General features: G+C 47.1%; 1 protein-coding gene across 1 annotated transcript; it reads left to right on the forward strand.

Moving 5' to 3' along the window:
- Nucleotides 1-417: 417 nt before the first annotated feature.
- Nucleotides 418-15,493, forward strand: slc26a6.2 (solute carrier family 26 member 6, tandem duplicate 2). The gene is made up of 19 exons (XM_029249731.1): nucleotides 418-1,276; nucleotides 3,534-3,673; nucleotides 5,977-6,087; nucleotides 7,476-7,642; nucleotides 8,092-8,256; nucleotides 8,477-8,629; nucleotides 8,975-9,057; nucleotides 9,908-10,055; nucleotides 10,212-10,325; nucleotides 11,374-11,451; nucleotides 11,631-11,726; nucleotides 11,948-12,054; nucleotides 12,173-12,242; nucleotides 12,650-12,742; nucleotides 13,104-13,328; nucleotides 14,214-14,360; nucleotides 14,457-14,511; nucleotides 14,691-14,824; nucleotides 15,310-15,493. Exons 1-19 carry the CDS (start codon nucleotides 1,068-1,070, stop codon nucleotides 15,331-15,333), a joined length of 2,319 nt encoding a protein of 772 aa, XP_029105564.1. The 5' UTR covers nucleotides 418-1,067; the 3' UTR covers nucleotides 15,334-15,493.
- The last annotated feature ends 538 nt before the right edge of the window (nucleotides 15,494-16,031 follow it).

Here is a 16,031-nt window from a genome sequence, read left to right on the forward strand (position 1 = left end):
ACCGGTGCTGCAAAGTGTTTTATTCAATCACAGCCAGCACTTCGTACGAATGGCCCGTCGACAGCTGTTTACACGCATGTGTACGACACGCATTCCCCAGCGTGTGTGTGTGTGTGTGTCCGTCCACATAACTGCACTGCCGTACAGGTGGATTTGTTTTAAGGGTTTATTCAAATATCGATGTATTTTCTAGGGAAATCGGGATGGTGTTGGAAGAAGGCGGTGGTAGTGGTGATGGGGGGGAAGTGTGGTGCCGCAGCCGGTTTGGCCTGTGCCTGCTGTGTGGCGGGTCTTGGGTTCGAGCCCTGTTTGGGGCGCCCTGCGGCGGACTGGCGTCCCGTCCAAGGTGCGTCCCCTCCAGCCTTGCACCGTGTTGCCGGGTTAGGCTCCGGTTCGCCGTGACCCCGCTTGGGACAAGCGGTTGCAACCGTTGGTTGGTATGTAGGTTCTGGTGACTTGTGACATGCTTGTAACCCATTTACTTTTTTAGCACCTTCCCAGCTCCTTTAAGCAGGTCTCCAGACCTACTTTTCCTCTCTGGCCCTTAGTGTTGGGACATGTGCCATTACTTAATTCAGAGAACTGAACTGGATTTTATTTGAACCCAATTACTGGGAATTTTGAGGACTTTCGCCGATTCTTTGCTTCTCTGCGGAGGCACGCGGAACGCTGCTGACGCCCGCACCACACGGCCGAATGAAATAATGAACGATTGAACGATTCCCCCGACTCGACCGAAACTCTGAACGCTATCTAATCGCGGGGCGATAACGGGCCTGACCTGCCTCTAGAAGAACAGCCGCCCCGGTGTCTACTTCACCGCCCCTGCCGGCTTCGCACGGGATGGTTGTGTGGGACTTTGCTCTGTGTGTTGCAGCGGGCGAGAGTAAGTGTGTGTGTTTGCAAGTGTGAGACTGCGGGAATACAAGAGATGATGCCGTCACGTGCGCTGGGCTGGCCTACACATTAACTCTCGCCCCTGGAGAGACAAGGGCCAGACACACACACACACACACACACACATACACATATATAAAGTAGGGGCTGTCGGAGAGTCGAGCAGTCGGATGCACCGAAAGCGGAAGAGCGGCACTGACATCCTCGGGGGCAGAGAAGCGCCGAGATCAACCCGACACGGCGCTCCCACCATGGCAGAGAGACGGCGCGTGGGGTACAGCGTCCGGCGCGAAGTGCTGGACGAGCTCGTCGTGGAGGAAATAGCGGAGAAATCGGAGCACGAAACGGCCCTTTCGGACAAGGTCAGGAGATCTCTCAGGTAGGATGGACGAGTCCGTCACGCTGCCTCGAGCATCTTCCTCAGCCCGCGACCGCAGGCGTGAGCGCAGGTGCCTTCGGCTCAGGGCTCCAGGGCTGCTGTGCCAATGAGCTCGACGCCGTGCCCTGCAGCCTGCACACACGCGTGGCCTTTCTGACCTCACTCGTGTTACTGTCCTTGCCGACCTTTGTCTTAACCGCGGCGGTCTGCCGACTTGCTTCCTCTCAGAAGCAGCGTGGTCCGGAAAACGGTGCTCGCTCGCTCTCCTCTGCATGGTGCGGCGCTGCGCAATTCCACGGGACGTGCAAAAGTCGTGCGCAACCGATTATTGCACAAAGGACGTTCCAGCCTTTCGATCGTCACTCTGTGCGCTCATCCCCATTACAGTTTACCCAAGAGTAGCCTCAGTGAGCCATGACATAGAGGCACACAATTACATATACATTTATTTATTTAGCAGACGCTTTTCTCTAAAATGATTTCCAGCAAACTCTGTCATGTTATCAGGCCACACACCTTATTCACCGCGGTGACTTACACTGCTAGATACACTGGGTCACTCATCCGTACATCAGTGGAACACACACTCTGTCACTCACACACTATGGGGGAACCTGAACAGCATGTCTTCGGAGTGTGGGAGGAAACCAGATCACCCAGAGAACATGCACACTCCACACACGCTGAGCAGGCATTGAGCCCATGTCCTCTAGTGCCATCCAGGTGCTGTGAGACAGCAGCGCTACTTGTTGTGCTACCATGCCGCCCAAAACTACTGTAGATTGTCAAGAAGTAGATTAGAGCTGTTGAGTAACGTACCTATAGACGTGTTCTTGTGCCTAAGATATTGCGCGCGATACAAAGTCCACACTTGAACTGGGTATTTTCCACTGCGATGTTTAAGGGCACAATCCAAAGAAGTCAATATTTATCTAAAGTTATGTTTTTATGCAGACACAATAAAATAAGACCTTTTTATTATTCATTGTTTTGATATTAATCCAAATTTTAGGACTTTGGAGCCATAAATATGTATAGCGATCATCCATTATCAGTCATGACTTACCTAAGGACTCTGAGACAGCTCGTTTGGACGGGTGGAACGCCAGACATCGAATTAAATGGAATCTGATGGAGTCGTGATGATCACAAGCCAGTTTCGCAGGGCCGCAGGTGGAGAACGACAGCGAGCCGATCTGATAGGGTACAAGGTGGGGAGCATCAGGGTGCGGGTACGACAGGGACAAGGGTGAAGCGCAAATCCCTCACGCAGTCAATACAGGGAGGGCGATTAAGAGATTCGCAGACGGACCTGAGCAGCAGGAGGGGCACCGGGATGTCCGGAGGAAAGCCACACTTACCCCGTTGAGACCAGTATAACCCAACAAACTACCGTGCAGCGTCTCTCCTCGCCCGGCAGCGTTCACCTGGAGCTCCTACTGGGTGTTAGAATGCGAGTATTCTGTGGTTCCGGATCCGGGTTCAATTCTGGGTCGAGCTCGTTTCCTCCCGCAGTCCAAAGCTTTACCTCGCCGCTGGGTGTCCATCCCTCCGCGTCGCTTAGCAACACTGCCGTCCACCCCCGGCGCCGGCGGAGCTCATGTGTAAAGTTCCGTGGCTTGGATTAACTCTCACTGCAGATTAATAATGTTAAAATCAGTGTCGGGCCTATTTATATAACTGTGTGTTTGTGTTCCTTGGTGTCAGTGCAGGCCAAGTCCTCTGAGTTACTATAGCGGTGTAAGTCAGTGTGTCCCCTGGTAAACAGAGTAGCGTAATTAGCTTCACAGCTCCCTACAGTTAATTTCAGTCTGTCCCGATTATTTCCCAGTGCCGTCATTGGGGGGTCTTACAGTATCCTTGTATCAGTGCAGTTCGCTGTCAGTGTGGCTCACCCCCAGAATTAGTGCATCAGTATACCCTGGTGTCAGTGTGTCAGCATACCCTAGTATCACTGTCAGTACACCCTAGTGTCAGTCAGTGTTGCTCAGTTCCCCAGTGTCTGTGCATCAGTATACTCTAGTGTGTCAGTATACCCTAGTATCATTGTGAGTATACCCTAGTACCAGTGTCAGTGTGTTTGAGTATCAGTGTGGCTCACTACTCCAGTGTCAGAGTATCAGTATACCCTAGTATCACTGTGTCAGGTGTCAGTATATCCTAGTATCACTGTGAGTATACCCTAGTATCAGTGTGCCTCCCTGTCAGTGTGTCCCGGTGGCTCTCCAGCTCAGTTCCAGTGTGTGTGTACTCCCAGGTGCTCCAGCTCCAGGCTCAAGAGCTGTTTCCTCAGCTCTGTTCCTGTGTTCTCCTGGCTGCGGCGCTACTCCTTGCGAGACTGGGCAGCGGGAGACCTGGTGTCGGGCATCAGCGTGGGCATCATGCACCTTCCTCAGGGTACGACCCGACACCCGGCCTCACGGCGCGTGGCACCGCGGACCCTCCTGCCTGCCTGCCTGTCTGTCAGCTGCTTTTTTACCCTTGTCACAGGAGTGTTTTACTGGAGACTGCGGGGTAAACCAGGACCTCCTACTACAGCACGCTATTAATTTTAACGTGTAGAAAAAGGAAAAATGCCGTATGTCCTGTGAATTATATCACCAGCTGAAAGCCACTGAAGAACACTCCGGTACTGAATTTCTAGTTTGATTGCGTGTACTTGCAAGATTCATCTGTTTTACTATCTGTAAAGCTGCTACTGCCCCCTGTCTATAGGGACCAATTATTTCAAATTACAATTACAGGCACTACTTTAAATTAAATATGCATTATCATGATTACCTGACGGTTAATATATCTTGGAGTTCACTTTTTTTTGCATAAGCTCCCGTTATTCTTTTGCTGGGGTACCAGGTCACATAGCAGTGAAGAATAAACACATTTATTTGATTGGCTGACACACACACGCGGAGACTTTTCTCCAGTTATTTAGCTATTTAAACAGCAGGGTACTCGAGTACTACAGCTGGAGGTGGGATTCAAACCTGCAACCACTGGGTAACCACTACACTTGTAGCTGTAGGTTTCTGGTTCCATTCCCACTTCATGCTGCTGCTATAACGTCCTTGTGCAAGACGGTTGCAGTACGAGCCAAAAGTTCAAAGGCACCTGCCGAGTTTATGAACTCGGCGCCTTGTGATTGTGAACCCAAGATTTATATACAGTTTTCCGTTTTCTCATTTTCAAAAATGTTCGGAAACTTTTCAACAACTTTTCTCCTGCACTGCGTGCTGAACTCCTTCCATTAAAAATGATCAGCTGTGTAAATGGGACAAAAAACGCAAATTTGTTGCGCAAAAGTAGGCAGAAAATCAGTGGTTTTCCTATTGTTATTTAGTGTGTGTGTCCATCCCTATGAACAACACTTAAAATCTCAATCGGTGGCATTTGACAAGGCACCCTCCTTACTTTACCTCACATTACCTTACCTTACCCTACCTGCTATCCAGTGATCATCGGTGAAATGGTGTGAATCCTACCAATGAGGTATATCTTACCAGGTGGCTTGGAAGGTTCCCTCTGTCCCTCAGTCTCTCTCAGCAGGTGTCCCACAGGGCCTGGCACTTGGCCCCTTATTTTTCTCTATCCACTCTACTTCCTCTGGCTTAGTCATCATCCCTCATGCCTTCTCCTGTGAGGGATATGAGGGCAAAACACAGCTCCGCCTCGCTTTCCCCCAACCAGCACAGACATATCCTACCACCAATTTGACATCTCTGCCATGATGACCAAACCACAAAGACAACTCAACATCTCTAGGACTAAACTCCTCCGTCTCCCTGCTGGACCTTCCATCTGTCACAAGCTCTATGAAACTGGAGCTGCTCTTCTCATCTGCTTCATCAGTTAAAAGCTTGAAAGTAACAACCGAGTCGAGTCCCTTGTGTTCCGGACTTCTGCCTTCTCTCATCAAGCCTCTCAAACTAATCCAGAATCTCCTCGTGTGAGTTGTGATCAAACCGAGAGGTTCCCGTGTGTCTCCATTGGCTTCCTGTGGTTGCTCATATCAAGTTCAAGACTTCACACGATGATCGAAGATCCAACATGCTGATACTTGCAGGACGTGGCCATTCCCTACATTCCAGCAAGAACGATGCGCTCCTCCACCTGTGGTGGCTTGCATGTCCCACGCAAGAGGGGTCCATAACTGAAAGGCCATCTCTTCTTTATCTTGCCCTCAGCGTGGTGGTATGAGTGTCTTCTGTCCCTCAGAACTGCTGAATCCCTCCCAATGCGCAAGAAAGCTCTCGGAAACCTTGTCTTTCTCTGCTGATCTTCCAACCGTACCGTGTGCTACTATTATACACATATTTGCTCTATGAATGTCACGTCTATAGATAGCTACTTGAGTGATGTGTACCAGCAGCATGGCAGCATCAAACAAGCTGTTCCTTCATAATTATATGTATCCAAAGCTCTTTGTCTGGCACTGAATGTCATTGCACTTTTTGTGCAGTGTATTGTACACAGTCTGGAAGAACCATCTCTGTCAAAGTAATAAATGTGAACTGTATAAAAATTTCAATAATTTTTCGTAAAAAATATATTTTTATGAAAGATTTTCTAAAAATAAGAGCGGTACTATGAGATGTTTTGGGGGCATTTCTAGTTCAGTTCCTTGCAATTTTCTTATTATTAAAATGTATTTTTAAGATGCTTGTGGGTGCTTTGCTCAGTAACTGGTGTGTGTTTTCTTTCAGGAATGGCATATGCTTTACTGGCAGCTGTTCCTCCAGTGTATGGTCTCTTCTCCTCTTTTTACCCTATCTTGGTGTACTTCGTCTTTGGGACATCCCAGCACATTTCAGTGGGTGAGTTTACACTTTTCACTGGGTCAGTTTCAGTGTCCTTTCCTTTTATTTCGTCTGAGGAAATAATTTTATCCGTCTGTCCACCTAATTATAGTCATTTTAGTGGAAATCCCATCATCATACCAATATGCCCCTGTATTCTTTAGACGTGTTGAAAAGCTGTCAGTTTCCCCTGTGGTACCCAGTGGACCTCTTCCAACACTCCTTGTGTCAAGGTCCTCTTCTTAGCAACAAATCCCTTGTCTCTCACAGTTAATTCCAATTTACATTTATTCATTTAGCAGACGCTTTTCTCCAAAGCGACGTACATCTCAGAGAAAATACATTGTGTTCATCACATTAGGCGAAAGAGACATAGTTGCAGACGTGTGAACCTTAAGTAAAGTTAGTTTGTTTCTTACCACCATATAAACCAATGTTCATCACATGAGTAGCTGCATAAAACTTTATCCGAATATCCACGATTCCTGATCACCTTTCTAGTATTTTTTTTCATTGAGATACATATAAACATTTACGTTACATTACAGGAGTAGCTGCGTATAGGTTTATCCAGGCATCATCTTAAAGTCATGGTGCATGAACATTTTACACCTTACATGAACTTAAGAGATGATGGGCAAAGTGAGTCCAGAAGAGGTGAGTTTTAAGACCCTTTTTAAATGTGGACAGGGATTCAGCAGTTCTGAGTGAGAGGGGGAGGTCGTTCCACCACAACGGAGCCAGAACCGAGAACCTCCGTGCTTTAAACTTAAGCTGAAGGCGGCACTCACCGTACCGTAGTATTTTTGGAAAACAACAAAGAATACACATTAATGAGAATGGCTACACAACATATATCGCTGAAGAGGGCAGAAGATAAATGCAGGAAAAATGAAAAAGACAGAGAACAGTCAATCCGTCAGTTGATTTTGAAATCCCTTTTTCTTGGTCGCGACGATGGTGACAAGGGCCCAAGAGGGCCGACCACACTTCCCTTTCCACAGAAGCAGTCTGCAGATCCTTTGGGCGTTGACCGCTGTTTCCAGGCTAAAGTGGGGATATGATCTCTTCTCTATGTCCTGGCTCTGTCCCAGGGCATCCTCCCAGGGGGCTCTGTCGCGTGCACCACCCTAACTCTCTTGCCTCTGTCTTGAGGGTTCTCCTCCACCGCTGAGCTCTTTACCGCGGTAACTGACCCCAGAATCTGAATGGAGAATTTGACTATTATTATAATAATAATAATAATAATAATAAAAAATAATCACTGTCCCTCTGACTGTGGAAATTGCTGTATATTGCTGTGCTCCTCCTGTTGGATCAAACAGGGATTATTCCCAGTGTGGGGTTATTTGCATGCAATCTGCAGGATGTTCCAATCCTGAACTGTACTTGCTGCCCCCCCTCAGGTACCTATGCAGTGATGAGTGTCATGATTGGGGCTGTGACAGAGCGCTTGGCTCCTGACAGCGACTGCGTCAACGGGACGAGCTGGGCTGCGGAGGCCAACGTGAGCTGCGTCGAAGCAAGAGTGAAAGTTGCCGCCGCAGTCACTTGCCTGTGCGGACTCTTCCAGGTGAGCTGTGTTTCTGACACGCCGACCCGTGTCCTACCACGGGGTGTTTAGTGCGGGCAGACGTGCGCAGTGTGGCACACACACTCAAAGGGCAGTGAAGTGCCGAGCGAGGCTCCCCACACTGGTTCGTACTCTGGTACGTGCTGTCATCAGCACCCAGCAGACAGCGTAGTGCCGAGGGACACGCACTTGTAAACCGAGCGTTGCTGGTTCCAGTCCCAGGAAAGATGCTATTCTTGTACCTTAGAGTAAGGTACGTAATCTATACTCCTCCAGCACACAGGTCCGGATGCATAAATGGGCAAAATTTCAGACGCTGTACCGTGGTAAAGGCATACACCCTGTCTCACGTGCCCGCAAGCATATTGATAATTCACACTCTTGCCGATATATTCATAGACTCAGAGCACTCAGGGTCAACTCATGTTTGCAAGGGCTTGTCTCTCTAGTTGGCGCTGGGCTTGGTGAGGTTTGGCTTCGTCGTAACGTACCTGTCCGAGCCGCTGGTGCGGGGCTACACCACTGCCGCCGCCATCAACGTCATCGTCTCCCAGCTCAAATACACCTTTGGCATCCAGCCTCAGAGATTCAGCGGGCCCTTCTCCCTCATCTATGTAAGTGCAGCGCCCTACCGGTGTCATCCGAAGCCTTCCTGTTGAAAGCAGTACGACTTCATTTCAACCTGTAGTTTCCTACGCTAGGTAGACCTTGACACGTTCTTAGAATGACGTCTTCTTCATAACGGTCATCACGGTCTGTTAGGGGTCAGTTTCTCCCCCTAATGTGACCTTTGCTTCACTTTCCCTTGTCCCGTTCTCTCTCATCTCCTCATAGACGGTGATTGACTTGTGTTACTTGCTGCCGAAGGCCAACATCGGGACCCTCGTAGTCAGCATCGTTACTATAGTCTTACTCATCATTGCCAAGGAGGTCAACGTGCTGCTCGTACGCAAGCTGCCTGTCCCCATCCCCATGGAGCTGATTGCTGTGAGTACAAATGACCCGCACCCTACTCTAACCCCAGCTGTGTCCTTACCTCTTATTCCTCAATGCAACCCTGCACCAGGCGCGTGAGGTTCTGCATCATTCTCTGGAAATGGACAATGTAATGGTGTCGTACAAGAGGAAAGGGTGGCAAAAGGGAACGGATTCGGCAAATGCGACACGTCCGACTCTGTCTGTTAAGATGCCCCCGGAGATCTTCTCTCTGTGCGCGTGATGTGCTTGAAGAGCTAATCTGACAGGAAATGCGAGAGCGAGTTATTTTTAGAGTGTGTACGGAGAACAGCTTCCTGATGGGAGAATGACACGGGCCTTGGCGTGTATTTCCAGATCATCATCGCCACGGTGATCTCCTCCCAGTTCAATCTTGAGGCGCAGTATGGAGTGGAGGTGGTCGGAGACATTCCTACCGGGTGAGAACAATGTCCACGCATCCATCTATCCGCAGCCCTGTGCGACCGCCAATCTTTGCAGCAGCGCTCGGATTATGCAACCATAACACTACGCTGGGCACAAACGAACGAACCGCACGAGCACAGTGCAGCTCCACCGCCGGTTCACACAAAGACAAAAACAACACAACTGCATGGAGGAACAGGACAAGTGCACATCCTCAGCAAACAATGCACCCTATTATTTTATGCCTTTTATTACTGGTTAATTTGCTCATGCTTTTATCCACAGTAACTCAGAGCATTTGGACCCTTTGCAAAGTGGACAGCAGGTGGGAGAGTAGTTAGAGCTGCTGCCATCCACTCAGCAAAGCCATGTTTCAGTCCCAGCTCCTGCTGTAGTACCCTTGAGCACAGTTCTTACCCTTAACCTATTTACATTCATTTATTTAGCAGACGCGTTTCTCCAAAGCAACTTCCAATGAACTCTATGTAGTGTTATCAGCCCACACATCTTATTCACCGCAGTGACTCACATTGCTAGATACACTACTTACAGTGGGTCACTCATCCATACATCAGTGGAACACACACACACTCTCTCTCACTGTCACTCACACACTATGGGTGAACCTGAACAGCACGTCTTTGGACTCTGGGAGGAAACCAGAGCACCCGGAGGAAACCCACACAGACTGTTCCAACAAAGATTACTCAGCTGTATAAATGTGTAAATAACTATGAGTAGTTTAACATTATAAGATGCACTGAAGAAAATAACCAGGTATATAAAAATATTGAAATAGGTATTTAAGTGTAGCAGGGCATTAAGTGCGTGGTACTAAATCAGTCGTCTTCTTCCATCCCCCAGACTTCAGCGCCCAGTGTTACCCGACGTGTCGCTCTTCGGGAAGGTGATCGGCGATGCCATTGCCCTGGCTGTGGTTGGATATGGAATTGGCATCTCCTTAGGCCGAATATTTGCTCTGAAATATGGATACAGAGTGGACAGTAACCAGGTGCTGTGAGCACTCCATGCATCTGCATATTGGGTTTAGTGCATGACCATTGTTCCCATGCCGATAGCGATATGTGAATGTTGTCTCCTGAAATACCCCCCACCTCCCCCAACCACAACTGGGATTTTCTTCACTGTAATCTTTGTTGGCTTTCAGGAGCTGGTAGCATTTGGCCTCTCTAATGCCATCGGCGGCGTTTTCCAGTGCTTCGCCATCAGCTGCTCCATGTCGCGCAGTCTTGTGCAGGAGAGCACAGGAGGGAAAACACAGGTACCAGGTGTTTGCCTTGCTTTCTTCCCCTCTCCTCATCTCGCCCTCCCTCTCCATTAAAATTTGAAGACTCTATTGGCATCTCTGTTCCTCCCTTGACTTGCCTTGAAAACCACGCAAGTGGTTGCTATGGGTCAGGTTTGACTCAGCACCGTGCATGTGTGCATACTGGCATTGCATACTAAAGAAATGCAATGGGGGTGCTGGGGCGGCAAGGTGGTACAACAAGTAGCGCTGCTGTCTCACAGCGCCTGGGTGGTGTGAGAGGACATAGGCTCAATCCTCACCTAGTCTGCGTGGAGTTTGGATGTTCTCCCCGTGTCTGTGTGGGTTTCCTCTGGGTGCTCTGGTTTCCTCCCACACTCCAAAGACATGCTGTTCAGGTTCCCCCATAGTGTGTGAGTGACAGAGAGAGTGTTTTCCACTGATGTATGGATGAGTGACCCAGTCTAAGTAGTGTATCTAGCAGTGTAAGTCACCATGGTGAATAAGGTGTGTTGGCTGATAACACTACATAGAGTTCATTGGAAGGCGCTTTGGAGAAAAGTGTCTGCAAAATAAATAAATGTAAAGAAACATCCAGTATTTATAAATATGACTGAAAACAAAGTAACACTTACAGCTCTTTTGTTACAGTATTTTTGCACATAGATTTAATTTCCATTTCCCAGAGCAAAGTACATAAGAAATGTGACAAAAAATGGAGAACATTGAGAGGAGCTGTTGGGACGGAGAGAGAAGCGTGAGGTGACATAGTGCTTCATAACTTAACTTGGTGATTTACCGTGGAGCTGAGTAGAGCACCGTATATAGCGGTGCCATTTTTGTGGCTCTTCAGCCCGGGGGGGGGTCAGGTGCTTCAAGTGTTCTGCGTTTGTGGGAGTTTAATAACGGTGCTAGAGCCTGTCAGTCATGAAATAATTATTCTGGAAAATTCAAAGATAATTAAAGCACTATTATTAAATACTTAAATCTGAGTTTGCTGCTCCGAAACAAGCAACTGACTTAACTGACAGCGATCAAATTTCTTGCACTTGTCTGCAACTAGGTGGCTGGCGCCATCTCGGCCATGGTCATCCTCGTCATTCTGCTGAAGATCGGGAAACTCTTTGAAGAACTACCCAAGGTACCACCATCATCTTACGTGTGTGTATTTCTGTATCTCTGCTCAGTGCCCTCGCACCTTCCTTAGTATCTGACGGTGTGATCCAGGTGACACTTCTGGGGAAATCCTACAAGAAGCTGAGCTGCCAAAAGGTTGAACCTGGGGTAAATGAGCTGATGGAAGGTCTTGTCTCCACACAGGCAGTGCTAGCAGCCATCATCTACGTGAACCTGCACGGGATGATGAAGCAGTTCTGGGACATCCCCATGCTGTGGAGGACCAATCGGGTCGACATGGTGAGGGGAAACTGGGTTGGGGTGAACATGGTGTACGGGAGACGGTGTGAACTCCCTCAGGGCTTACGCATGAAGTTCACCAAAGAGCCCGATAACAAAACCACTGTATTTGGTGATACTAAGATGAGTTTTAAGCATATAAGGTCGAAAGTCCATTTTGATATGGACTTGAGTATTAGCTGGCTGCTGTAAAGGGTTTGCATTTACTGTTCTCTCCTCAGGTTGTGTGGATCGCAACGCTGATCCTCACTGTGCTCTTCAATGCTGATATGGGCCTGGTAGCCTCCATTGCCTTCTCCATGCTCACTGTCATCTTCAGGACCCAACTGTGAGAGCGGGACCCCCAACCCCTGTCCGTCCACATCCATGTTCATCACTTGCATAAAAAAATTTCGCTGAATGTAAAATGTAAGTCATTCCACATGTGTCTGTCTGCTCCCCTTCAGGCCACAGTACTCCATTCTTGGGCAGGTCCAGGACACTGATATCTACAAACCAATAGACAGCTACAAGCAGGTAATCATGGCAACAGCACTTCCTCCAGTACTACACATTCTTGCAGAGCTACAGAAACACTGGACAAGATACGGTGCTATGCTGACATCATCGATTATGGCCAAACCTGAATATTTCCATATTTTAGGGCCACACGGCCAGAGGCTCACACCCAAGTGTCTCTTTAGGATCAAAGAATAATTTTCAATAACTGCCCCCGGAAATCTATCTACAAGAACGTCACAATGCCGCTACGCACCCTTTTAGGGTCACGTCCAACTCCTTGCTGCCTCTCGCTCGGGAGGTCAATAGGAAAGTAGAAAAGAATCACACCTGTGTGACTTGTTCCTACAGAGTCCCACCTCCATCCTTAATTATTTGTGTGTTCTGACTTAGTTCAAACGGGTGACGTGTCTTTTGTCTTTTAGGCAAAACAAATACCCGGTTTGGTGATTTTCCGCTCTTCAGCGACCCTCTACTTCGCCAATGCTGAAATGTACTCCGATGCCCTGGAAGCAAAGGTGAGGCTGCTTCACATTTACGTCTGTGTTCACTAGAGCGCACGGCACCGAAGACGACTCTATGGCACTCTGCACGCTCCCTCTCCAGACGTACGTACGGGTTTTCGACGACAGCGCAGACGTTGGATAGTGATCTTAGCTCGACCTTGATGAAGGGTCATGGGAAGAACGAAATGCTGTTGGAAACTGGAACATTTTTGTGGTTGAGCAGAATTATGGTGAAACAGACTAGTGACAGATGAGGCCGAGTTTCATCACATGGGTGGGGGTTGTGGTACATTACTTTTTTTACTTGAACTCTTCATGGCCTCTTCCATGAACAGCAATTAACTGTCTGTAAATACTTACTGTATGAGTGCAGAGTGGGATTGACATCACCAAGATCCTTTCACACAAGAAGAAGCAGGACCTCAAGAGGTTGAGGAAGGAGAAGAAGGAGGCCAAAAAGGCTAAGAAGGAAGCTAAAAAGCAAGCAAAGAAGGCCAGAAAGGAAGCAAAAGAGAATGTGTGTAAGGAGGCTGAGGACGAAACCAAGACGGAGGAGGACACAGAATCCAGTGCTGAAGAACAGGAAGAACATGAAATGGTAAGCATGGAAAAGTGAGTCTGGGCAAGAGTGCGGGCAGATTCTGTGCATCTCTCTACATGTGTCGTGTACAGAGAGATTGTGTATCACTTTGGACAATTTATCGTACAATGATTATTAACTTGTATTTAGCCGATACCTTTATCCAGGGTGAGTTACAGTGCCGGACGCACTGCAGTAAAACAATCTGCAGCCATCCACCTGGCTATGCAGTGGAGCAATGTGACGGACAGACGCACGCTCTCACTCGTTGCTGGCACAACAGAAACGGTGCCAGCTCTGAACGTTACTCTCTGCACACAAAAAGTGAGACTACCAGCCATGTAGGGCATTACTGGGCAGGACTGTCAACATATGTCCACCTTAGGGTTAGGGATATTATGGCCATGATATTTCCTTTCAGTTTTCTGTAAAACACTTTATATATTTGCTTTCACTTTTCATGGGTTGCATGGCACACCTCACACTTTTCACTGGTACTGTATTCATAGAAATTAATCTAAATATGATAAATATTTTATAAAGGATAGTGATAGCAGGTGCTGCATAACAGCTGGGTTTGGAGTTAATAATGAAATTACTGCTGGTTAGTCTAATGCTGAGGAGCACTATGGTAGGAATTCAGTTTACTGTGGTCCTCCGAGAGGGAATGATTGTCAAATTGTGTGCTCCCCTTTGGTGATAGACATAGGTTTCCTGGGTAAATGACACTCCAAACATGAGGTGTAACTGAACATTAATTTATGCAATGTAAATTAATGTGCTGCAATGGGATAGGCTCCAGACAACCACGACCCTTCACTGGAAATGTAGTCATCGATAATGGATCGATGGGTTGAGAATAGATACGCTCTCCACGGTAAATGCTGCACTTGCTACATCCAGGAGGAACCTGAGCTTCCACACATGAACAATAACCTGGCAACAGTGGAGAAGGGCTATTATCCTGACCGCACCCTTCCACACCACATCATCCTGGACCTCAGTCCTGTGAACTTCCTGGACACCGTGGGAGTAAAGACACTGCGCAATGTGAGAGAAACCACCTTTCAGACCCACATGCCTGTCTGCTGTCAGTAAGCCCTGCATTATTCTCTTTGAACACGGATCTCCCCGATGCCCTTTTAGATCCGAAAGGACTATGGAGAAATCGGCGTGGAGGTGGTCCTCGCAGGCTGTCAGCGTGAGTGTCGGTCTGGGCGACGTTACTGACTTCATGTGTTGACCGCTGATGGAACCCTAAATTTTATAACAGTTTCACCATCCATCATGGTGCCGATTATGATGTAACTTTTTACAATATTAAAAAAAAAGTTCCGATTTGCTATCCCTCAACTGTTGTACTACTTCCTCCACTTCCAGCCTGTGTCGTAGAAAACCTGGAGAGAGGAGGTTATTTCAATGAAAAGGTCACCAAGGCGTGCCTCTTCACCACGGTGCACGATGCTGCGCTTTACTGTCGGCGAGACGCAGCCAAGACAGACGTGTCTGACGAGGTGAGCAGGGCGTGTCGTTTTCTTTGCTTGAACACACTTGCTGTAGACCGTGATGTTGCCATGCAAAGAAGGATTTACTTTCACAGCATTCATTTTCATACATTATCTGGCTAGGAATCAGAAGTTCAATGTTTGTCATTTATTGCTTTTGGAGTATTACAACATGCATTTAATGCATCATCATATAGGAAGGCTTGATAAAATGGTCACAGTACCGGTGAAAAGAAAAATTTCAAATTATAGCTACTGAACTTCAGTCCTGTTTTTTACTTCAAAATTTATATAGTATGCATAAATACATATAGAACTTAAGTAAACCTTTACTGTCTGCCAGTCCAACGGAAGACATTGTCTATACAGTAATAATATTTTCCTCTGATTTTTCAGAAGGCCCACAATTCATAGAACACACATTATTTTTTGTTCAGCACAAATCAGAACAGGTTTTTGCCACTAAATTCACACTCTGTCTTTTTGCTGGACAGGTCGTGGATGGAACTCATTTCTAAAATACTGGACAAAATGCCAACGGGAGATGCTCATACACAATAAAATACGAACAAGCACCGAGACTCTAATAAATAATGACACCAGGCATTCCAATATTTCATGAACAACTTTAAGTATAAAAGTGTTAAAACATTTGTATTTAAAAAGTATACATTCTAAATTCAGTGTGTATTTATTTATTTTCTGAAAACAATAAATCATTTTTTGGCAACTACACCGATTTCTTGCGCATCATTACAATGAATCCAGCAACCTGATTGCTCAAAAGACAGACGGAATGGGTAATAGAGAGTCATAACCTAAGATAAATGCCACATTTATCTTAGGTTATGACTCTGTATTACCCATTTAAACAGCTAAAGGTTCTTACTGAAGAAAATCAGATCACTTAAGTGAAGACTGTTCTCTGAAGCTTGCAGCACAAGATTTTGCTCATGTAGTTCCTAGATGTTTTGTTTTTTGTTTGCTCTGCACTGAAATGCACCAGCAAAAAAGGAAAAAGACAAAAACCGTAATCTGACTTGAGCGAGATCCCAAATATTCCACCACCAGCATCAAAAGTAATACAACTGCTGAAATCCACTGAATTCATGAAGCAGTTCCAGTATATAAGCCAAGCCCAGAACATGGTAAAAAAAAAAAGGTAAAATGCAGCACAAACATTACGTAACAACGATTAGGAAGAGAGGCTGTCCGT

Source organism: Scleropages formosus, chromosome 2, assembly GCF_900964775.1.
Source record: "Scleropages formosus chromosome 2, fSclFor1.1, whole genome shotgun sequence".
Taxonomy (NCBI): domain Eukaryota; kingdom Metazoa; phylum Chordata; class Actinopteri; order Osteoglossiformes; family Osteoglossidae; genus Scleropages; species Scleropages formosus.

Bases quoted from the DNA above. Each gene is read 5' to 3' on its own strand.
- slc26a6.2 (XM_029249731.1), top strand. From the start codon at position 1,068: ATGCACCGAAAGCGGAAGAGCGGCACTGACATCCTCGGGGGCAGAGAA. The intron at 7,643-8,091 runs GTGAGCTGTGTT...TTGTCTCTCTAG, and splicing joins GCCTGTGCGGACTCTTCCAG to TTGGCGCTGGGCTTGGTGAG. The intron at 10,326-11,373 runs GTACCAGGTGTT...GTCTGCAACTAG, and splicing joins GCACAGGAGGGAAAACACAG to GTGGCTGGCGCCATCTCGGC.